This window comes from Numida meleagris, unplaced genomic scaffold, assembly GCF_002078875.1.
Source record: "Numida meleagris isolate 19003 breed g44 Domestic line unplaced genomic scaffold, NumMel1.0 unplaced_Scaffold180, whole genome shotgun sequence".
Classification (NCBI taxonomy): domain Eukaryota; kingdom Metazoa; phylum Chordata; class Aves; order Galliformes; family Numididae; genus Numida; species Numida meleagris.
Window position 1 is genome coordinate 613,489 of NW_018363597.1, and position 21,958 is coordinate 635,446.

The 21,958-nt window shown below is 57.7% G+C and overlaps 4 protein-coding genes across 8 annotated transcripts in view; 2 read left to right on the forward strand and 2 right to left on the reverse strand.

Moving 5' to 3' along the window:
* Positions 1–21,958, forward strand: part of LOC110390697 (GTPase IMAP family member 8-like) — a 685,191-nt gene that overhangs the window by 176,213 nt on the left and 487,020 nt on the right. The gene's annotated exons all lie outside the window — the stretch shown is intronic.
* LOC110390710 (zinc finger protein 398-like) lies at positions 579–5,400 on the reverse strand. Of its 2 annotated transcripts, none has more exons than XM_021382144.1 (5): positions 5,326–5,400; positions 4,754–5,155; positions 3,353–3,479; positions 2,703–2,822; positions 579–2,060 (listed from the first exon to the last, which is right to left on the reverse strand). In XM_021382144.1, exons 1-5 carry the CDS (start codon positions 5,347–5,349, stop codon positions 1,006–1,008), a joined length of 1,728 nt encoding a protein of 575 aa, XP_021237819.1. In that variant the 5' UTR covers positions 5,350–5,400; the 3' UTR covers positions 579–1,005. The 2 variants fall into 2 exon arrangements, with proteins under 2 accessions (XP_021237819.1, XP_021237818.1); XM_021382143.1 differs by having other exon boundaries at positions 579–2,063.
* Positions 5,821–11,722, reverse strand: LOC110390720 (zinc finger protein 777-like). 2 transcript variants are annotated; one of them, XM_021382171.1, is made up of 6 exons: positions 11,553–11,722; positions 10,314–10,407; positions 9,254–9,364; positions 8,855–8,983; positions 8,628–8,762; positions 5,821–8,129 (listed from the first exon to the last, which is right to left on the reverse strand). In XM_021382171.1, the coding sequence occupies exons 1-6, from the start codon at positions 11,652–11,654 to the stop codon at positions 7,234–7,236; spliced, it is 1,467 nt and encodes a 488-aa protein (XP_021237846.1). In that variant the 5' UTR covers positions 11,655–11,722; the 3' UTR covers positions 5,821–7,233. The 2 variants fall into 2 exon arrangements, with proteins under 2 accessions (XP_021237846.1, XP_021237845.1); XM_021382170.1 differs by having other exon boundaries at positions 10,314–10,440.
* Positions 11,863–20,597, forward strand: LOC110390718 (zinc finger protein 777-like). 3 transcript variants are annotated; one of them, XM_021382166.1, is made up of 6 exons: positions 11,863–11,954; positions 12,843–13,282; positions 14,985–15,111; positions 15,637–15,744; positions 16,381–16,494; positions 17,933–20,597. In XM_021382166.1, the coding sequence occupies exons 2-6, from the start codon at positions 12,911–12,913 to the stop codon at positions 18,778–18,780; spliced, it is 1,569 nt and encodes a 522-aa protein (XP_021237841.1). In that variant the 5' UTR covers positions 11,863–11,954; positions 12,843–12,910; the 3' UTR covers positions 18,781–20,597. The 3 variants fall into 3 exon arrangements, with proteins under 3 accessions (XP_021237841.1, XP_021237840.1, XP_021237843.1); XM_021382165.1 differs by having other exon boundaries at positions 11,885–11,954; positions 12,840–13,282; XM_021382168.1 differs by having other exon boundaries at positions 11,885–11,954; positions 12,840–13,282; positions 16,384–16,494.

Below are 21,958 nucleotides of genomic sequence, written 5' to 3' on the forward strand. Positions count from 1 at the left end.
GGCGGGTGCAGACCCCAGCTCTCAGCCTGTCCCCATAGCAGAGATATTCCAACCTGGTGCAGCCCAGGGTGCAGTTGGCTTCTGGGCTGCAAGAGCAGCGTCTGCTTGCGTTAGGAAAAGAAGAAGTGCATGACGGCACGGGCATGTGGCATGAGCAGGACTGAAATCACAAAAGCTGGGCTAGGGGAGGGGGGAGAGGAGGAGGAGGGGCTGCCCGTGGGCGATGGAGCCTTGGCAGGCCATGGGACAGAGCAGAGGGCAGATAACGGCCTTGTTGTGCAAACGCAGCCCAAGAGCCGCAATTTGCAGCTGAATGGGGCTGTGAATGGGAGCTCTGCATTTCCGTGGGACGGCTCCGCATTCTCTGGGGATGTGCCAGGCTCAGGGCTGGGCGAGGCCCCAGGTGGGCAGCAGCACCCGCTGCGTGACGCTGGACAGCGCAGGGTGACAGAGGGGACAAAGGGTGGCAAGCCGCGCGAAGGACAGACGCCTCGCAGCAGACAGACATACGCGGGGACAGTGCCGCGGTGCTCCCACTGTGCCTCCAACCCCATCAACACCCACAGCTCAACAGGAGGTGGCGTCAGTGCAATCCTTTATCCAAACCTCTCCCCGTTTGTGCGGTGGTTCCGGCTCTCCCAGCAACAACAGCCTCTCCCTGGGCCACCCGCACCCCCCCAACCAACCTCGACGCTGGTAGGATTGAAGGAACCCTGATTTCGAGCACTCCGCTCCCCATCCCACGGTGCCGAACACGCCGAAGCTGCTCTTCACCTGAGCCCTCTCCTGCGGGGCAGCGGCACAGCCCGGCTCGGCCCTGCCACCGGACCAGCTCCACTGGGTCCAGGACCGCTCGGTCTCCTTGCGCTCACGCTGCGCATCAGCCGGCCCCATCCTCATCCCCGCGGTGCCGCGGTGCCAGCTGCCCACCGCATCCCTCCGTCGCAGGCTGCTGCACCTCTCTGCCTGCAGAAACGCTGCCCCTTCCCACCTGCAGCCCTCGTGCTACGGGTTATCCTGGGTCAACGGCTTGCAGGGGTCGGTCCCTGGCTCCCGGCTGTGGTTTGGCAAGCTGGCAGCGGGAGCACTGGCCACGGCGTGGATCTTCTGGTGGTGGTTCAAGGACTGCCGGTGACGGAAGCTCTTGCTGCAGCCGTTGCACTGGAAGGGTCGCTGCTGGGTGTGCCGGCGCTGGTGCTCCTCCAGCAACGTCTGCATGGGGAAGCTCTCCGTGCACTCGATGCAGCGGTAGAGCCGCTCCCCGGCCGCGCTGGCACGCGGCCGTCCCGCCCAGCCGCCCCGCAGCTGCACCCCGTGGATGCGCTGGTGTTTCTGCAGGTGGTGCTTCTGGATGAAACCCTTGCCGCAGGCAGGGCAGCAGTAGGGCCGCTCCCCGGTGTGGATGCGGTAGTGCTTGTTGAGGTTGGATTTCTCGTTGAAGCTCTTCCCGCAGGCGGGGCACTGGAAAGGCCGCTCGCCCGTGTGCAGGCGCTGGTGCCGCAGCAGCGCGGCGTGGTGGGCCAGGCTCTTCCCGCAGGCCGTGCAGATGAAGGAGCCGTTGCTCTTCCTCGCGTGGCTCTGCTGCCGTGCCAGGAGGTTGCGCTTCAGCCGGACGTTCTTCCAGCCCGGCGGCGGCGCGCGGGGCTCGTCCCCTGCGGCGGAGGGGCCGTGCTCCTCTGTGCCGGGCTGCATCGGGGCGGCCTCTGCGGCAGCGTCCTCTCCCAGCGGCATCCCCTGGGGCAGGGCGAACGGCTGCTCAGTCTCCACGCTGTGCCCGTGCTCCGGTGGGAAAGGTAAAGCTGGGGCTGGGCGAGCTTCCACCGGGACAACCACGGGCTTGAATTCGGGCTCAGCATCCCCGTGTTTGCAGAGCTCCTCTAAGCCCTCTCCTGCTCCCTTCTGTTCATCCAAGACGGCGTGGCTCTCCCAAGGCACCGGCGGCTCATGGCCCAGGGGAACCTCCTCTTCCAGCCTCATCGAGGGCACCTGTGGCAGAGCCAGCATTTCCAGTCCTTCCTCCTGTGGCTGCTGCTCTTCTGTCTTGATCACGATCTTCTCACCTGCTGAGAAACAGCAATTCATTCCCAGCAAAATAAAGCTCTCCCGTGCCTGTAGCCCCAGCACTGGAGCAGGAGCTGAGCTTCCCCTGCAGCACATGGGTGAGACAAACCAGCAATTGTGCTGCTAGAGAGGGAGCAAGAGAGTTCTACCATGAGCAAAGGGGGAGAAGGGCACAAGGTGGAAGGGTGCTGGTGTCTGCTGGGGGCTACCTGATCATCTCTGGGGACATTCGGTGGACTGACAATGTAATATTCATAAAGAACCCAAAACAGGAAAACATGAAAGCGAAAGTGCAGAAGCAGAGTCCTGTGTCCTGGAGGGAGCTTTGTTAGGAACGCCAGAGATTAGTTGGGTAAATCTAGAGGAAAGGACCAAAGCAAAACCTGCCAGGAGCAGGACTGAGTGGCCACAAAGCCATTCTCACACTGAGCCTTGCCCATGCTTTTTCCACTCTTGGCAAGTGGGCTGCTCTGGGCTTAGACTTTTGGTGTGCTCTTCCAGATTTCCTTCCCCTTTTGGCACCGATTTTCCTTCTCGGTTTTTAATTTCCACTCACTCCACCTGTACACAACCCTTCACCACCACCCCCTGGCACTCTATGTGGTCAATGCCACTGCTGCTGCGCAGCTGCTGTAACTCACCGCCACCGCCGTGCCCCGACACTGCTCCCTCCTCCAGCAGCCCGTGGGTCCTGGTAGCTGAATCCTCCCCATCCTCAGCTGGCAACAGCAAAGCGGGTTTGGAACTGGCGTCCCCGGGCCCTAGAGGAAGAAGCGGGTGTGCAAAAAGCTGATGTTGGGCACCAGCACCAGCACACCTCAGCAAAGAGCTGCTCTTGCATGGCCAGGGAGCCTGGGCTCAGCTTCCCCAGGACAGAGCAAGCAGGCTGGTGTCAGTCACCAGGTGACTGATTTTAGTTACATCAGCAACAAGTGAATGTTGGGCATTCATCCTTTAAAACTGCAGCCAAAAATAAGGGGTGCTAAAATTTAGGACTGCTCCCAGCAAATTCCTCCGGGGTGCTGCATGTGTCCTAGGGAACACCCATGCTGGGAAGCAGGACCGCAGAGCGCCGTGCCAGCAAGGCACGATGTTCCCCCAGTGCTGAGAACCACCGAAGGCCGAGGAGTGTGAAGCACAGCTGTCACCCTTGACCAAACCCTAAATGTGTCAAGGCCTCACCACTCACTGCCTGCTCTCCAAACCTCCAGATAACAGAGCGGCCTGCGCAAAGCAAGGTTCAGCCTAGGAGATGACAGAGTCTGACACGAGCGCAGGGAATGAACCTCACCGAGAGAGACCACAGCCTCGTAGCTCCCCTTCACCGCCATCCTGTACAGCTCCTGCTGCCGGCTGTCCACACCGCCCCACTCCTGCTCTGGCAAACAGGTAGCATCGTCCTCCCCTGACGCAGGGACCTGGAATGGCAGGAGGCACCTCCTCAGCACTGCCTTGCTTCGTCTCCCCCCACCTGGCCCCCCTGTATGCCCCCCCCATACACCTGCGTGACGGCACAGTGTGGGCACAGAGCTCTTGGGGAATGGGACCATGCCCTGGCCTGAGCTCAGGGAATGCTTCCAAAACAGCAGAGCTATGCTTCCCCTGCTCAGCCGCCTCTTCCCTAACAGCCAGGAGGTTTGCAGCTCCTTCTCCGGAGCCACACGGTCAACCTGGGGCAGTCCCCATCACACCAGAGCAGGACATGTATGGGAAGGAACCGTCCTACCCTGCAAGGCTGAAACATGGGGGTACATCTGTACTTTGTTCCCTCTTTTCACTGGAGATGGGGAAGAGCAGGAAGGGCTCAAGGCAAACCAGAGGAGCCACGTCCCTGCCGTCCTGCCCTACGCAACACCCATGAGAGCACTCCATCCACACAGTTACCTTGAGCGCATCCCCACTACCCTACACACGTTCATTACCTGAAGCGTGTCCCCCATTCCCCAAGGCTGGACCCCATTCCCCAGGGCTCATCCTTGTTATCTTACGCTTGTCCCTTATCCCTGTTACTTTGGGCTTGTCCTCCGTTCCCTAGGGTTCATGCTCTGTCCCCCAGGGCTCATCCCTGTTACCTCAGACTCATCCTCTGTTCCAGGAGGCTCATCCCTGTTACCTAGGGCACGTCTCCATTATCTTGGGCTCACTGCCCGTTCCCTGGGGCTTGTCTCCCACTCCTCATGGGTTGGCCCTTGCACCCAGGGGTTTGTATCCATTACCTGAGGCTCAACGTCATTACCTGCAGCTCAAGCTCATTACCTACCTGTATCTCATCCCCATTCCCTGTGGCTTGTCCCTCATTACCTTGAGCTCATCCCCTGTTCCCTGGGGTTCATCTCCCATTCCTTGGCCTTTATTCCTTGCACCCTGCGCTTGCCCCCATTACCTGAGGCTCATCCCTGTTCCCTTGTGCTCATCCTCATTACCTGAGGCTCATCCCTGTTCCCCAGGGCACATCTCTCATTACCTTGGGCTCAATCCTGTTCCCTGGGGCTTGTCCCTTGTTACCCTGGGCTCATCCTCTGTGCCCCGGGGCTCATCCCCATTACCTGACGCTCACTCCCTGCACCCCGGGGCTCATCTCCCGTTCATGAGAGCTCACCCTTTGCACCCTGGGGCTCATCCCCCATTCCTCGGAGCTTGTCGCTTGCACCCTGGGGCTCACACCCCGTTCCCAGCGCCTCCTCCCAGTTACCTGAGGCTCGTCCCCGCCGGGTCCCAGCCCGTGCCGCGGTGCCCAGCAGGCTCGCTGCCGCAGCTGCCGCTCGACGTGCTCCAGGCGCCGTGCGCTCTCCTGCAGCAGGGCGGCCAGCGCGGCCCAGCGGCGCTCCAGCTGCCCGCCGACCTCCAGCACCGCCTTCTCCAGTTCCGACACTTTCTTCTCGGCCGTCTCCGCGCGGCCCTCCAGGCTCAGCAGCCGCAGGGCCTGCGCTTCCACCTTCCGCTCCACCGCCTGCACCGCCGCCACCACCGTCCACAGCGAGATCTCGTGCACCACCGGCGGCGGCGGCTGCTTGACCCCTTCGGCGGGGACGGCGACGGGGCCGGGGGGTTGCGGGGGGAGCGGCTGCCAGGCGTCGGGCCCCCACTCGGGCTCCTGCGGGCGGGGAGAGGAGGTGGTCAGGGGCGCGGCGGGGCCCTCCCGCGCCCTCCCCACAGCGGCGGAGCCCGGCCCGGGCCTGTCCTCCCCGTCGCAGCGGGGCCCGGTCCCACCTCCCCGTGGCGGAAGGTGTCTGAGGGGAGAAGGAAGAACCGCCACCCCCGTACCTGAGCGGGGCCCCACCGGGCCATGGCCGCCCCGCGCCGCTACCGCCGCCGCCGCACAATGGCGCCCCCTTGCGGCCCGCCCGAGGCACCGCCGCGCCCCGGCTCCCTTCAGCGCCGCACCGGGCCCGCGCTCACCGCGGCCGCCCCCCGCCCCGCCCGGGCGCTCCCGGAGCTCCACACACAGCCCCGGGGCTCCCCGCGCTCCCCCAGTTCCAAATGTCGGTCGGTCACAGACCTCCTACGACCCCACTCCCTCCCCCCAGTCCCCAAAGACCCCAAAACATTCACAGAAGCGCAGTTCCCAGCTCCCCCGATCTTGGAGCTCCCTTGGCTGCCCCAGTCCCAACCCCCTCCCAGTTCCAGCTCCCCCACACACACACATTCCCAGCTTTCCCAGTTCCAAATGCTCCCTCAGTCACAGACTCCCCCCTCCCCTCCATGTCCCCAGACCTCTCAGTCCCCAAAAGCCCCACAAACATTCACAGAGCCACAGAATTCCCAGGACTCGTTTAATTAGCCAGTTAACCAGCCTGCCCCACAGCACAGCCCCCATCACAAAGGCACAGGGAAGCGGGATCCCCTCCCCATGTTATTTTCCAACACAACCCACCCTCGTTCTGTCACTGCCCACCAGCAACACTCAACCGACACAGAGTGCACCCTCCCAAATTCCACCATTTTACCTCCAAATTCCTCCCCCCTAAGCTCACTCCTCACAGCTCTAAGATGGCCCCTCATCCCCCACTGTTCATCCAGGCAGGGGGGAGACCCTATGCCAGCAGCAGGGCCTGGCCCAGCGGAGGAGCTCCAGGAAGGGCAGAAACACAGGACACTGCAGCTGTGGTGGGACATGGAGGTGCTGGAGGGTGTCCAAATAAAGGTAACAAAGCTGCGGGGGTCTGGAGCACTCTGCTGTGTGTGGGGAGCAGCTGAGGGAGTGGGATGGGTCAGTCCAGAGCAGAAGGGGGATCAGGGGAGACCGCATCGCTCCCCACAGCTCCTGAAAGGTTGGAGCCTCTGCTCCAGGTAACAGTGATGGGACGAGAGGGGGTGGGCTCATAGAATAGCTGAGGTTGGAAAGGACCTTCAAGATCATCAAGTCCAACCGCAATCATGTCCCCGAGCACCACATCCGAATGGTTTTTAAACATGTTGTGCACAGGGAGGGTCAGGGTTGATACTGGGAACTACTTCTTCTCTAAGGAGTGGTTGGGCACTGGCACAGGCTGCCCAGTCACTGTCACTGTCCTGGGGAGAAGGGGGGGTTCAACAAAAAGGCAGATCACAGAATCACAGAATCATTAAGGTCAGAAAAGACCTCTGAGATCCCCAACCCCACCCAGCCCCACCATGCCCACTGACCATGTCCCCAAGTGCCACATCTCCATGGTTCTGGAACACCTCCTGGGACAGTGAGACACTCACTTCCTGGGCAGCCCGTGCCAGTGTCTGACTGCTCTCTGGAGAAGAAATTGTTCCTAATATCCAACCTACACATGGCATGTAGGGACGTGGTTTAGTGGGCACGATAGTGATGGGTCGACAGTTGGATTTTATGACCGCAGAGATCTTTCCCAAACTGTACGATACCATGATTTTACATGAATTCTATGATTCTGGAGGCTTTCCAGCAGCAGTGCAGCACAGCTACTACATGCAGCTGTGTGGAGCAACCTGATTCCCACAGCCAGAGTCCCAAACCAGCTTCTTGCCCGCTGCAGCTGCTCCTCCCGCCCTAAGGCACGAGGAGCACGAGGCCATGGAAGCTGGGTAGGGTGGGATGAGCCCCAGCCACGCTGCCCAGAGCCCATGGTCGAGGATGGCGAGAGGAGAAGGGACGGCAGCAGCCCCATCCCCAGAAGTCAACCCCTTGCCCTCCTCTCACCCTCCTCACCTACACCTCCTATTTCACACATCCATGCTTAAAACGGGTGCAATCTGCAGAGGCAGCTTGCTGCTGCACTCGTACGGGCTCTCCCTTCTCACGTCGGTCTTCTGGTGCCCGCGCGGGCGGTCGTGCCGCTTGTAGGCTTTCTGGCACTCTCCGCACCAGTACGCCTTCCTGCCCGCGTCGCTCTGGCGGTGGCGGACGAACTCGGAGGCCCAGGCAAAGCTCCTGTTGCAGCAGGGACACAGGGTGAAGTGATGCTGGTCAGCGTGCGTCCTCTGGTGCAGCACCAGAAAGTTCTGGCTGGAGAAGTTCTCCATGCATTCGGTACACGTATACATAATTTTCTGAGGGGACAGCGGGAACCGGTTGGGGCTGGGCTTCTCCCATTGCTCCCCGCTGCCGCTGCCCTGGTCGTGGGGCTGGGCGGCCGCGCAGGGCACCAGGCTGGAGCACCCCTTGGTGTCAGAGGGTGGACAGAAGCCCGTGGCCGCCCGGATCCGCAGGTGACGCCGGATTTTCTTCTTGGACATGAAGGCCTGGTCGCATTCGATACAGACGTACGGCACCCAGTTGCTGTGGCTCCTCTGGTGGATGATGAGGTTGATCTTGAGCAAGAAGTTCTTCCCGCACACCACGCACCTGTAGAACTTCTCTCGGGACGAGTTTCGCTGGCAGGCAGCGGTCCTGCCCGCGCTTCTCACTGGCTTTCCCAGCAGGTCAGCCGAGCTGCTGGGATCCACGTGTGCTGCTGTTTGGCAAAGGTCTGGCATCTCCTCCCTACCCGGCTCTTCGGGAGCATCTGCTGCCAGATCCTGGCCACTGCTCCCTGCATCTTTCAAGTCTTCCTTTTGCAGACCCTCCTCTATGCCAATCCCCTCCTGCAGGACCTCTTCTGGGATCCTCACCTCAGCACCTGTTGGAAATTGGGCAGAACTCAAGCATCACTCTTCCGCTTGGTTCTGAGGCCAAGGCATAAAGACCCAAGGGGTTCTCCCCATGCCTCCCCTTCTCCTTGCCCAGGAGCTGCTACCAATGCCAGCACCACTCTCTTCTTCCATCCCAGTGCCTTCATAACCAGACTGCAGCAGGGTACAGGCAGGGCACCACTACATCCCTTCACTGCAGACACCTCAAGGGATGACAAACATCACTCAGGATGGGAGGAGTCCAAAAGATACACCAAGGGCTCATCCTTCAGTGCAAATCAACCGAGTGGGTTGGTTTACACTACACCATATCCCATTTTTATATAGTTTCAAAGCTGGTAACTGGATTTACTACGCTAACCCCTTCTTGGCCCATCTGAATCACGCAGAAACCTGTCCAAAAACCCTCAGGAAAGCTCCATGCTGCTCTCTGCCCTCCCTGATCCCCCAGCGCGGCAGGAGGGAGGAAGGGCTCTGCCCCATACCTGCTGCAGGGGGAGGAGATGGAGGCAGGCTCAGGGTCAGCGCTTCCTGGCAGCACGTGGAGATGGGGCAGGGAGGGGAGGCAGCTGCGTGGCTGAGGTCCGCTGGGGCGCCAATGGTTTCCTGAGGGACGTGTGCTGCAAGGGCAGAGGGGGGGGGATTACGACCTTGGGTGAGACACAGGCAGGGCTCAGGATCCCTCGCTTTGACGGACTCGCCAGGCACTCACGTGCAGTACTGTCAGGTGCATCTGCTGGGCTCCCGCTGTCCTCCAGGCTCCCGCATCTCCCCTCAGGAGTCTGCTTTGCCTCCACCTGCAGCAGAGCTTCGCCGCTCACAGAGCCAGGACAGTCGAGCTCTGGGGACAGAAGAGCACTCACTGTCACCAGAAGCTGCTGGGGTCCATGGGAGCCAGCACAGGGGCTGAGGGTCCTCTCCTGGGGTCTCAGGGCATTGGGCTCTGCACCGGGGGAGACTTCCAAGCTGCTGATATGCCCAACACAATCCCTGTGTGTGCACAGCCACAGGAGCTGCCTCTGTCCCTGTGGCTGAGGGCAAGGACCACTGACGTGCTGGTAAGCAGGCAAAAGCCAGGATCCAGGCACGGGTGAGACCCAGCATCACTCACCTGCAGCTGGCTTCAGGGACACTGCTGTACCCTCCCAGTCTGGCTCCGCTGGCATGCCTGGCTCTCCTCTTTCCATCTGCAACAGGACTCCAGGCCTGGCTAAGTCACAGCCTGTTCAAGAGCGTGACAAACATCAGGGACGTGACACCATCTCTGCAGGTGCATTCACTGTCTTCTGCATGCACTGTCATCATACAGCCCAGTCCCTGTCCATCAACACCTCATCTCCAAGCTGCTCGTGGGGAGCTATGGGCACAGACAGGGAATTCTACGGAGGATCTGAAAAGCACCCTCTGGCTCATCTGATAATTCATCCCTGCTCCACCTAGAGTTGCAACAGAAACCTGTTCTCCCAGAATTCCCCCGTACAACAGGTGTAAAGTGCCCCGAAGCACAGGAAAACAATCTGACCTGCTGCAGGATTAGGCTTGTGTCTCATTTTTCACCTGGGCTGCGCTCGGATGGGAGCCCACGAGATGCTAAGTGGTAGCCCTGGCACCAGCTGCAGGGAAATCCAAGCCCCCTGCTCCCTCATCTCAGCACTGGATAGAATTAATGACAAGCACAAGGGTTTCAGGTTGGACAGAGCTGATTTTCTTCCTAGTGTCTGGTATGATGCTCTGCTTTGGCTTTAGGAGAAAACCAACGTTGGTAACACACTGATGTTTCAGTTGCACAGACGTTTCGGTTTCTCGGCTTCTCGTACTGTCCTGCCAGCAAATGGGCTGAGCGGCACGAGGAGCTGCGAGGGGACAGAACCTAAACTGACCAGAGAGATATTCCACACCATACGACATCGTGGGATGCTAACGGGAAACCCGACAGAGATCTTGGCGGTGAGAATTTGTATAGCAATTCAGAGAGGACGGCATCCCAGCTCTCCACAAGGAGAAGACACCGAGCACTTACTACCCCCTCCTGAGTCCCCCAACCACCACTCGCTCCCAGAGGGGACGCGAATTGTTAGGGGCTGGAGATCCCAGTGAAAGGTAAAGGAAAGCAACCCAGACAGAGCAGCCCAGGTAGCGATGGCAAATGCCAAACCAGCACGGATGCATACACAGGGACGCCAGCATTTCGTAGTTGCTCTGCATCACGCTCTCGTGCAGCTCCTTCTGTTCGTCATCCAGGAGGGCCCACTCCTCCCTGCTGAACTGCACAAAGACATCCTTGAAAGTCACCGGCACCTGCGAGCAGAGGGCTGGGCTCAGCGCAGCCGCCAGCTCCCAGACCCCAAAAGCCCCATTAGCAGCCCTGCAGATTCACCCAAAAGGCCCCTTCAGCACCTCCTAATGGCCCCACAAGCAACCTCCAGGCTCACCCTCAGCCCCACCTCCCCCCAAAAGCCCATTCAACCTCTCAGTAGCTCCATATGCATCCCATAGGCTAGTGCACTGCTTCCAAATGATTTCTCAGTCTTTCAGTGGCCCGTAGTCGACCCCTAAACCTAAATCCAGCCTGCATCACCCTTCTCCCAGAATTCCTGTACAGGAGCCCCATGGCTCAGTACCAGCCCCAGTCACCCCCAGCCTCCTAATGGCCCTGTAAGCAGCCCCTAGCTTCACCCCCAGGCCACCAAATGACCCCTCAGCCCCCATGCAACTAAAAAAGCATCCCCCAGCCTCAGCCCCCAGCTCCACAAAGTCCCCGTCAACAACCACCAGGCTGTGAGGCAGCCCCACAGACAACCTCTCAGCCCCCAGTAGCCCCACAAACAATCCCCAACCTGACACCCAGACCCCCATAAGGAAGCCCTACGTTGATCCTCTGCCCCACAGGCATCGCTCCAGCCTCTAGGCTGACCCTCAGCCAAACAAAGGCCCCCTAACAGCCCTCAGACTCCCATCATCAAAACAGCCCCATCATGACCCCGAGACCGACCCCCAGGCCCCCGAACACCCCCTCAAGCCCAACAAGCAGCCCCCAGCTCAATCCCCAGCCCTCCAACAGCCCCAAACAGAGCCCCCAGACTCACCTCTGGCCCCACCAACCCCCCTCCAACCCCCCTCCAGCTCCCTCGACAGCACCATAAGCATCCTCTAGGCAGACACCCAGCCCAAGAAGGACCCCCAGCCCCACAGACACTCCCTTCACGCCCCCGGGGGCCCCCTAAGCAGCTTCCAGCCGAACCCCCAGACCCCCGGCAACTCCATAAGGAGTTCCCAGACTGACCCCCCCCCAGATCCCCCATACGGCCCCATAAGCAGCCCCCAGACCCATGACAACCCCCTCATCCCCCAAAGCGCACCCCCAACCGCCACAAAACCCCCACCAACAGCCCCCCCGAGCGGGGCCGTACCGAGGGCAACCGCAGCCCCCAGGCTTCCCTGTCCCTCAGCGCCGCCTCCGCCCGCTCCAGCCGCCGCTCCAGGGCCTCGATGCGAGCGTGCAGCTCCTCCATGACCCACGCCGACACCACAGGGGACGGAACGGAGCGGGGCAGCCCCCAACCCCCGCCAGCCACGACCCTCCCCCATCGCTCCCACCGCCCGCCTCGTGCAGATAGCGCCCCCTGCTGGCCGGGGCACGGTGTGCACCGCCCTCGTGCTTCACGCGGAGGCGGGGCAGCTCCCCGGCGCGCATCGCGCCCTCCGGCCGGCAGGGGGCGCTGTGGCAAAAGGCGGCGGAGGAGGCGGTGCCTCCCGGCGGGACGGGGCCAGGTGCAGTCGAGGCGGCGGCGGCGGCTCCGGGCGCGGTGCAGGTGGGCCCGGTGCGGCGGGGGTGGTTCGGTGGCACTGTGCGGGAACGGGAACCCGCTGCGGATGACGCTGTGTGGGGAGGGAAGCGTAGGCCCGGTGTCCTTATGCGGTGTTAAGGCCCCGCTGTCTCCACACAGAATTGAGGCCCTGGGTTCGGTGCCCTCACGTGGAATGACGGCCCCGATCCCACGGTCCGAGAGGGAGGGCCCCGTCATCCCGATGTCCCCACATAGAGGGGAAGGCCCAGGTCCGGTGTCCTCACACGGAGAGTTAATGCCCCAGTCGTGGTGTCTCTGTGTGGGGGAAAGCTCCGTCCTGGGGTCCCCGCACAGAACTGAGGCCCCAGGCCCCATGTCCCCACACAAAGGGAATGCAAAGGGTTTGGGATCCCCACACAGAACGAGGGCCCCAGGCCCCATGTCCTCACGTGGAGGGAAGGCCCCGGTCCCATGTGGGAACCTGCTCCTGGTCACTCTGTACTTGGAGGGAAGCCTGGGACCGGTGTCTTCACACAGAAGTAAGGCCCTGGTGCCAGTGCCCCCTAACAGACTTAAGACCTTGGTCCCAGTTTCCCAGCAGAATGAGAAAGCCACGTCCCAGTGTCATACGTGGGGAGTTAACGTCCCAGTCCTGGTGTCCCTGTATGGGGAGGAAGGCGTCCTGGCATGGAATTAAGGCTCCACTCCTGGTGTCTTCACATGGAGTTAATGTCCCAATCCTGGCGTGCCTACCCAGGATTAATGCCCTGGTTCTAATGTCCCCATGTGGCAGGAAACCCAGCTCTGGTGTCCCCACATGAGGAGAAGCTCGGTCCCAGTGTCTCCATATGGGGAGGGAAACCCGCTCCTGGTGTGCCGAGGCCTCAGTGCTTTCCCTCTCACCCTCAGCAGCCAGAGGACCCTGCAGGGCACCGGGAGCAGAATCGCTGCCGGCCTCAGCCTCTCCTTCGGAGCGGGACATGGCCTCCGCGCTCCCCGGCAGCGGCCTCTGCTCATCCAGCCTCCCACAAGCACCGGGCGAAGCCGTTCCAAGCAGCGCCGCCAGCATCTCGCTGTGGACGGTGGTGGCTGCCGTGCAGGCGGTGGAGAAGAGCGTAGAGGCCCACGCCTCCCGGCTGCTCAACCTAGAGCGCAGGACGGTAACCACCGAAAAGAAGTACTTGGACTGTGAGAAAACGGTGGTGGATTTTGGGAACCAGCTGGAGAGCAAGCTGACCGTGCTGGGCACTCTCATCCAGGAGTACGGGCAGCTGCAGCGGCGGCTGGAGCACATGGAGAACCTGCTGAAGAACAGGAATTTCTCCATGTTGCGCCTGCCCCCCGGCCTCAAGGTAACAGACGGCTCTTGGGGGGGAAACCAGGGTGTCCCTGGGGGGCACTGAGTGTGCCCTGATGCTGGTGGCACCTGGTTGAGGTGTCCCAGGAACCGCTTTGTCTCCCCAAGCACATCAGCTGCTTGTGAAGGGGATGTTTTCCTGCGTCAGAAATGAGAATACAACTGGGGGTTGTTGTTCATACATGTGTTTATATTTGACTGAATCTCTCTGCAGGAGGACAGATGGTTACTAAATCATGTTTTTCCCCATGAAAATAACACTGAAGTAAACAGGACACTGAGAAACTGACAATACGCTTGCCCAGAATTAGAACAAATGAAGAAATTTCTTCAAACTGAAGATCTGAGTCATTTTTGTATCGTCACGATGCTTTGAGGCAGATTTTCTTTCGTCCTTTCAGCACTTGATATATTTTGATAACTGCTGGTTGTGCTCAGCCAGCCTGGCAGCCTTCTATGCTGTCATCACCAGCTGGGTGGATGGGGGGAGAGCAGTGGATGTAGTCTACCTTGATTTCAGCAAGGCATTTGACACTGTCTCCCACAACATCCTTATAATCAAGCTGAGGGATTGTGGGATCGATGAGTGGATGGTGAGGTGGGTTGAGAATTGGCTGACTGGCCGAGCTCAGAGGGCGGTGCAGAGTCCAGTTGGAGGCCTGCATTTAGCGGTGTTCCTCAGGATTTAGTGCTGGGTCTGGTCTTGTTCAACATGTTCATCAGTGACCTTGCTGAGGGGATAGTGTCCACCCTCAGCAAGTTTGCTGCTGATACAAAGCTGGGAGGAATGGCTGTCACACCAGAAGGCCGTGCTGCCATTCAGCAGGACCTGTACAGACTGGAGAGTTGGGCAGAGAGGAAGCAGATGAGGTTTAACAAGAGCAAGTGTAGAGTCTTACACCTGGAGAGGAATAACTGCAAGTATCAGTACAGGCTGGGGGATGAGCTGCTGGAGAGGAGCTGTGCAGTGAAGGACCTGGGGGTCCTGGTGGTCCATGGTTGGCCATTGGCCAGCCATGTGCCTTGGTGGCCAAGAAGGCCAGTGGGACCTGGGGTGCATTAAAAGGAGCGTGGCCAGCAGGACAAGGGAGGTGATCCTGCCCCTCTGCAGTACAAAGCACAAAGACAGGGATCTTCTCGAGAGAGCCCAGTGGAAGGCCACAAAGATGATAAAGGGCCTGGAGCACCTCTCTTATGAGGAGAGGCTGAGTGAACTGGGTCTGCTCAGCCTTGAGAAAAGAGGACTCAGAGGGGATCTGATGAATGTTTATAAATATGTAAGGAGTGGGAGGCAAAGGGACAAGGCCAGACTCTTTTCAGCGGTGCGTGGCGATAGGACAAGAGGAAACAGCCACAAACTGAAGCGTAGGAAGTTCTGCACAAATGTACATGAGAACTTCTTCACAGTGAGGTGACGGAGCACTGGAGCAGGCTGCCCAGGGAGGTGGTGGAGTCTCCTTCTCTGGAGATATTCAAGACCCACCTGGCCACCTACCTGTGCAACCTGCTCTAGGGAGCCTGCTTTGCAAGGGGGTTGGACTCGATGATCTCTAGAGGTCCCTTCCAGCCCCTACCATACCAGAACCACAGAATTGTAGCAGTGATGAATAGAAATGCAAAAGTTGTCTCTTTTCAGTGCTTTAAGGATGTTAGAGGTACCGGTGCCAGGGCTGAGTGTGTGACTTTCACAATTGCAGGCCCCGGAGGCATCTGAAAGCGACACTGCTTGCTTTGCTGAGCAAGAGTGGGAGAGCCTGGAGGAATGGCAGAAGGAGCTGTACAAGAACATGCTGAGAGGGAACGGTGAATCTCTGAACTCCCTGGGTAAATAACACTTTTTAAGTCAGTTCTTGATGCTTCTGGGTTAGCTGTCCCAGGGAACTTTTTCCTTTTTACTCAGGAACCAAAGTTGTAGAAACCCAGAGAAGCCTGTGCCCACTGCTAGCGTAGAGCACAGCTCGCATTGAGTCCAGTACCTCAGTGTCCAGCACTCACTGGAGTGGGCACTGGCTGCTGACTCTCCCAGAGCTCTGCTGCATGCCAAGTGCAGCCTACAAGCCCCTTCCCTCAGGGCTGCGGGTGTTTTTGGTGATGGGATGGAGTTGGCTGCCTGAGCCCATTTGCTGGTGGGCCGTGCAGGGGGCTCTCACTAAGTGGGGTGTTTTGGCTGCTGGAGCTGCTTTGGGGCGTGCAGCTGCTGCCAGCATTGTTTGCAGAGGTGCATTCCTCCCCATGGCCACTGCAGGCCTTGCTTACCCCTGCAGGCACCTTGTTCCCTCTCCTGTCACCTGCAGCAATGAGGGCAGTTTGATGCAGCATGAAAACGTTAAAAGCTCTGTTCCTCAACAGATTATGCAATCTCCAAACCTGACCTCCTGTCCCGGCTTCAGAGAGGAGAAGCGCCCTGCAGTGAGGTGACCTCGGGACAGAAGGAGATTTCTACAGAACCGAGTGCAGGCAAGAGATGAATTGATTGCAGTTTTATCCTTGGGGATAATGATTGTGTGATGTTGTCCCCAGACAGAGGACGTCACAGGGTGATGGTCCTGATTTACTGTGGAAGGAACTTCTCGAGAAGAGCAGGCTCAAGGGGAATAACACAGTGTCAGAAAACACATAATGGGTTTGATCTTTCCCATTAGCAGAGTGTCTGATGTTTAGACCTGATGCAAGCAGCTAAGGCAGCAAAGGAGTGAAGTGCCCTAGAGAACAAGAGAAACTTGAAGGCAAAAAACAGTGTTCGGGAGTGTGAAGGAAGTGTCTGTGGGGCTGGGGGTCACCAATGGTGTTGTGGGGATGAAGGGGTCCTTCTGGGGCTGGGGGTCTGCCTAGACTCAGTGAGTGTTGTTCTGAAAGTGTGTGCTTGGACGTAACCAGGGAGGATGCAGTCCTGAAACATCATCAGCTGGGGGTGAGGGTAAGGAGGAAGCCCCCTGCCTCCAGGGCTGAGAAAAGCTCCCAGTGATAGGAGCAGGAGATGCTGGGGAGAGGTTGTGTAAGAAATTGGGGTAGCTGGGAGCAAAGCTGGGTGCAGCGAGGGAAGAGCCAAAGTGTGCTGGGATACCTGGTAAAGGAGTTTCCTCTTTACATTAGCAGACTTCAGCATTCCAGAGCCGAGCTTTGCAGGTGCTCTGAAGCAAAATGAAGAGGCATGTGCGGAGGAGCAGGAAGCCACGGAGGGTGCGGAGTTTACTGAGCTCAGCGTGGGTGAGTTCTGAGCAGTGCCACGATGTGCTGTGCAGCTGGAGACCCCAAGTGTTCCCACTGTGGGCCAGCGTGTGCAGGGCCCTGGGGAGAGAGCAAGCGCCTTGCTGAGGTTAGCAAAGCAGGCAGAAATATTATGGAGTAGGAAGATTGAAGTGATGGGTAGACGAGGCACTTCTGATATTTTTCCCTGGCATTTCTTCTGCTTGGTGGCAGCAGTCTCAGAAGAAGGAGCTGTGCTCCAGAGGAGGCCCTCAGCAGATTCCTGAAGGCTGGGACAGTCACCAGCGAGCTGGGATGGCTCTTTTATTCCCAATAGTGATGTAATATTTGATTGTTAGACTGTTCCCAGCTCACTGGTCATTTCCTTGTTTCATGCTCTCCCCCTCACTCTCAGTCCTGGTCTCTGCTTCTTCTTGTGCTACATCAGAGGCATCCAAAGGACTTGCTCAGTTTTTGATGGTGTTTGTCCTGCTGCTAGTGCTCTTTCTCACGTCTGCCCTTACTGTCACCTCTGCGTGTTGTCACCTCTCTGCTGTCCATCTCTCCACAACACGGGTGAACTGGGAAGTGACACTGTCCTGACAGGAGGCTGATCCCTGTTCGGATTCTGCCCTCTCACTGTCCACAGTGTTTCAAATGGCTGTGTGCTGGCAGCTCCCATCCTTACCCTTGTTGCTTTTCCACCCATGGGTCATATTCTTATCCAGGTCAACTGAAATAAAGTGTATGGGTAAAACAAATGACAAGAGAAAGTTCCAGATAGGTTTATGGTGAATAGAAAGCCTCCCAGGCATCTAGTTCAGAGAAGAGAAGCAGCGAACCCGCAGAGAAAATGTACTGCCTCAGGGGAGCCCACAGGGGACACTTCCTTGCATCCAAAGCAGCAGCAGGCACATCTCAAGGCCAAAAATTGTGAGTGAGTGTGTGTTCCCTTTCAATAAAGAGGCTGCACAGGTGGGTCACCACATCCTGGGAGGAGAGGAAAGGTGGATCTCATGGAAAGGGCCGGTGCTCTCTCTGAAGAGTGTGAAATACTGGGACGTTGGTGTATGGAGGGCAGCAGATGCACTGGGAAGCAAAGTCATCGACCCCAGGTTCATGAGATCTTAACACTTAGGAGGGGGAGGACAGATGGAGGCAATTTTGGAAACTCTGGGGAGTGCTGACGTGTGCTGTCTTGGAAGGCAGCGCTTCTCTCCGCTCCCTCCCTCGTGGCTTCTCGCACTCGCTGCTGAGCCAGCTGGTAGGGAAGCATCCCTGGGCTCCTCACTCACATTCTGTCTTTTAGTCTTTCAATTGACTCGGTCAGTACAGCTGCGTTTCGTGCTCCCTGTGTAAGAGGGGCTTGTTTGATGCGAGGGTGGCAGGGGAAGGATGGGGATTTCAGAAGCATCTCCCATCTCCCAGCAGTGAATGTCCCCTTTGTTTTTCTCCTCAGTTCCAGCTGATGAGGTGATAGCATTCAAAATAGAGCAGCTGGACTCTGAAGACTCAGAGTGTCCCACAGCTTTACCCGGGGAATCAGAAGACATGGTTTTCCAGAGTGCCAACGAGGCGCTGCCCTTTGACAGTCAGTACAGCTCTTCTATGGCCCTGGGAAACCAGAGCATGAGCAGGCTGGTGCCATCTGCTTCCGGGGAAGGTGATCTTGGTGAAATCAGCACCATCACGTTCTACAGGCAAGACTATCCCGAGGAGAGGCCTCACTCATGTGTTGCGTGCAGGAAGGGCTTATGTCTGAAGAAGATGCTGATGCAGCAGCAGAATCACAGCACGCTGTGTGGCAGTGAGCCCGCTGAAGATGAGAACGTCTTCATCCATCAGCCTCACCAACAGATCCACGTTGCCACGGAGAGCTTCAAGCAGAACCAGAGGGTAAAAGCCCCTGCCGGCATCCCAGCCATGGACAAGGCACGTGGCAGTCCCAGGTGCATGAAGAACATCAACACCAACCGCAGCAACAAACCGGGTCACGCGCAGGGGAAGCCTTACAAGTGCAGCAAGTGTCAGGAGTGCTTCTCCCAGAAGAAAACCCTCATCATCCACCAGCGCGTGCACTCGGGCCGGAGCCCGGGGGTCCTTTGGTGCTCGTACTGTGGGAAGACGTTCAGCCATCCCTCCAACCTGATCCGGCATCAGAGGATCCACACTGGGGAGAGGCCGTACCAGTGCAACGAGTGCTTGAAGCGCTTCACCCAGAAGCAGCATCTCCTTCAGCACGAGAAGATCCACCTGCGAGAGAGGAACTGCGCCGTCAGGAATCACGTGAGGGAGGCACCGCTCTAGGGCTTGTAGATTGTGCAGGGCTCACGTGGCCCTGTAGCCCCTGGGCGAGGAAGGCAGGAGAGGACAGAGTCTCTGCTGCTCAGCATTAAAGTCTCTCTAACTATTTATCATAAAGGTCCAAGCAAAGTAGAATTAGGATCCACCACGGCATGACTGCCCTCTTCTTTGTGGTGGTGATGATGCAATACCTCATAGTTAGCTGAAAATCTCTTAAGAACAAAAGTGTTTAGGGTCTCTCCAGGTTTGAGTCAGTTACCTGAACTGGTTACAGCAAGGTTAAGTTAATTGAAGCAGCTGCTTTTCACCTGGAGTTTCCCTGGCTGCATACCTTGATGAATTTCTGCTGTGCTCAGTTTCATGGGCAAGCTTGAGTGACGTGTTCAGAAGACTCCAGGAAATGAAAGTCGTGCATGAGATGAAGTCTCGCTGGCAGCTTGCAGGGAGACTCTGGGTTTGGACTGCAGTGACAGGGGAATTTCACTTTTTGTCTTGCTTCTGAGCACACCTAACAGAGGTGGCATCGCCCAGACTCCTCCCAGTACCTCTTGGACTCCCAGTGGAACTGAAAGGGGAAACAACTGGTGAGCCAGAGATGGTGCTCAGAGCCTGTACTCTCAGGCTGAAGTGAGCGTTGCGATAACGTTCTGCTAACTGCCTCTACGTTAACACTTTTTCCTTTGTATTTAATTATTGTCATCATCTCCCTTTCCTCCTGGTGGCGTGGGGTACGTACGCCTTTTGATCTTGGGGATGGGCTTTCATTATATCCCAAAATGAAACATGTTCAGCGAATGGCCCAAATACGTCGTGCGACTTCAGGGCTCCCAATGCTGCCTGACCTGGATCAAAGCTGCTGCTCGATCTCCCCGTTGCTCATCGGGCTTTAGAAACCCCTCTGCCACTTCCCGGTCCCCAGGTGCCTGCTGAGGGGCAGGTGCAGGTGGCTGGCTCATGCTTGCAGGGACAGAGGTGTTAGAATCATAGATTCCTCGGGTTCCTGCTGGTCCCTGGGCAGGTCTGTTAGCCTGGAAGCTCTTTCGGCCCAGGAGTGAGCTCTCTCTTTCCAGGACCTCGCTGTTCAATGCCACCTGCTTTCATCAGAGCACAAGACAGGAGTGCTGCTGTGCCTGCTGCAGCCAAGCAGCGAGGCCAGCTCTGAGCTCTGGTTTAAGCTAACCCAATTCTTGCAGAATCCGGAGCGGGTCGGGGTGAGCCTGTGTGAGCTGCTCGTGCTGCAGGAATGGCACGGAGCCACTGGTGCAGCAGCGTCAACCGCTGCAGGCGTTTCCCCATGACATTTGCCTGCGGCCTCTTCTCATCTTAGCGCTGCCGAGGTCTTTGATTTCTGGTATGTCTGGACAGCTCTGTGTGTGGTGAGCCTCTCTTTGTGCACTCCCCAGTATGTTTTTTTCCCAAAGCAGAAATCTGTGGGGACAGAGCATTCCATGCTTTGTCACTTGTCAGTGTTCGGCGGCCGCTTGTTACCATGGAGCGACGAACGCGGACCGGTTTTGCTTTGCTGTGCGCCGTGCTGAGGAGAAATCTCCTGGCAGTCAGCAGTTTGAATCCCAGACAATCTGTTTGGGCCTGTTCAGGAAGCAGGTGAACTGATCCGTCCTCCAGCGCTTCCTGCTGACAGCTGTTAAACTGCTTGTTTCCTTCTTCCCTTTTTTGTTACGTAGACTGTGAGCCTCCGGGGCAGGGAGCACGTTTCTGTCATTTGGGAAATGCCAGTTCAACCTGCAGCGGTAGATACTTGATTTTTTTTTTATTACAATAACATTAAACTTGAACGGATTAAAGCTGTGAAGCCTTAAGCGCTTTCTTTTTTTTTTTTTTTTTCCTTTTTTTTTTGCTCTGTTCCAAAAGCACTTCACCTGCTTCGCTTGGCCCTGGGGAAAGCTTGCGTGCGTGGTCGCCGAGCTCCATGGGGGCCTGCCGTGTTTGTAGCATCCAGCCTCACTGATGGGAAGACACGCAACTACCTTGCGTCAGAAGCAGGATGGAGTGGGTTTTCATTGGCTTGTTGTTTTATCTTTTAATACTGCAGTGGAACCTGGGCAGGAGAGCTGTTTTCCGTGTGCGTATCCGAGATTCAAACGGTGCCGCAGTGCCAATAGCATCTAAAAATAGGATGGCATGAAGCTCGCTGTGCAGTTCTCACCCTGCAGGCGAACCGAATCGATGCTGCCAGCAGAAAGTTTTCAGCAGCCACACAGCACTGCAGCCATCATCCGTCCAGCCCGCTGGGGTCGAGGCAGAGCAGGATTATTCTGGGATGCAAACGCGGGAGGTGCTGTTGCATGCGATGGCAGCCGCCTGAATCTTGGCTAGGAGCCCTTTTGTGGTGGATTGTTCTACAAACCAACAGCTGCAGGTGACTTTTCTGTGCCGCTATGGCGTGATACAAAAGGACAACAGAAACCATGGACGTCTGCCACGTTTCCATCTCTGCTCCCTGCTGCACTGCTGTCGTATACGTCCTAGCGTTGACCTCGTAGCCCTTTGTTATCATCAGGCAGTTTGGTTTTCAGCAGCAGTGGGATAAAGAAGCTGCCCGGCAGCTGATGTGTTCACATCTGAAGCGTCTCCGTAACCTCAGCCGTAAAAGAATCGGTGTTGGGACAGTGAAAAGTTGGGTGTCAGCAGCGTGGGGTGGGATGGGTTGCACTGTCTTAACAGGACTCTCGTTTTTGACTGGGAGACTTCACGTGGTGGCTGCTGCCGAAGCATCAGAAGCACTTGATGTGCTCCGTATTTCATCACTTATTGATGCCACCTTTGGTAATACAGATGAAGCAGTATTTTGTGCGGCGAGTCACGGTTTCCCTGTTCGAGCCGAGCTCTTGTATTTCAGAGATCAATATGTATATTTATAGCAGATCTCGGAGCTATTTGGGGGTTTGTGCTGCTTACGTTTTAAAAATTCAGCCCCGAATCCGAGAAGAAATGTCAAGCGGCGCAGAAACACACTGCTGTTCCAAGGAGAAGAGAGAAGGAAGAGAAATGATCCTGATGATCTTGAAGGACCTGATGGTCTTGAAGGTCCTTGATGGTCTTGAAGGTCCTTGATGGTCTTGAAGGTCCTCGATGGTCATGAAGGTCCTCGATGGTCATGAAGGTCCTCGATGGTCATGAAGGTCCTCGATGGTCATGAAGGTCCTCGATGGTCTTGAAG

Bases quoted from the DNA above. Each gene is read 5' to 3' on its own strand.
- LOC110390710 (XM_021382143.1), bottom strand. From the start codon at position 5,349: ATGGCCCGGTGGGGCCCCGCTCAG. The intron at 2,823-3,352 runs GTGAGGTTCATT...TTCTTCCTCTAG, and splicing joins CGAGGCTGTGGTCTCTCTCG to GGCCCGGGGACGCCAGTTCC. The intron at 2,064-2,702 runs GTGAGTTACAGC...GCTGTTTCTCAG, and splicing joins GTCGGGGCACGGCGGTGGCG to CAGGTGAGAAGATCGTGATC.
- LOC110390720 (XM_021382170.1), bottom strand. From the start codon at position 11,654: ATGGAGGAGCTGCACGCTCGCATCGAGGCCCTGGAGCGGCGGCTGGAG. The intron at 8,763-8,854 runs GTGAGTGCCTGG...CTGCCCTTGCAG, and splicing joins TGCACCTGACAGTACTGCAC to CACACGTCCCTCAGGAAACC. The intron at 8,130-8,627 runs GTATGGGGCAGA...AATTTCCAACAG, and splicing joins ATCTCCTCCCCCTGCAGCAG to GTGCTGAGGTGAGGATCCCA.
- LOC110390718 (XM_021382166.1), top strand. From the start codon at position 12,911: ATGGCCTCCGCGCTCCCCGGCAGCGGCCTCTGCTCATCCAGCCTCCCA. The intron at 15,745-16,380 runs GCAAGAGATGAA...TCTTTACATTAG, and splicing joins TTCTACAGAACCGAGTGCAG to CAGACTTCAGCATTCCAGAG. The intron at 16,495-17,932 runs GTGAGTTCTGAG...TTTTCTCCTCAG, and splicing joins GTTTACTGAGCTCAGCGTGG to TTCCAGCTGATGAGGTGATA.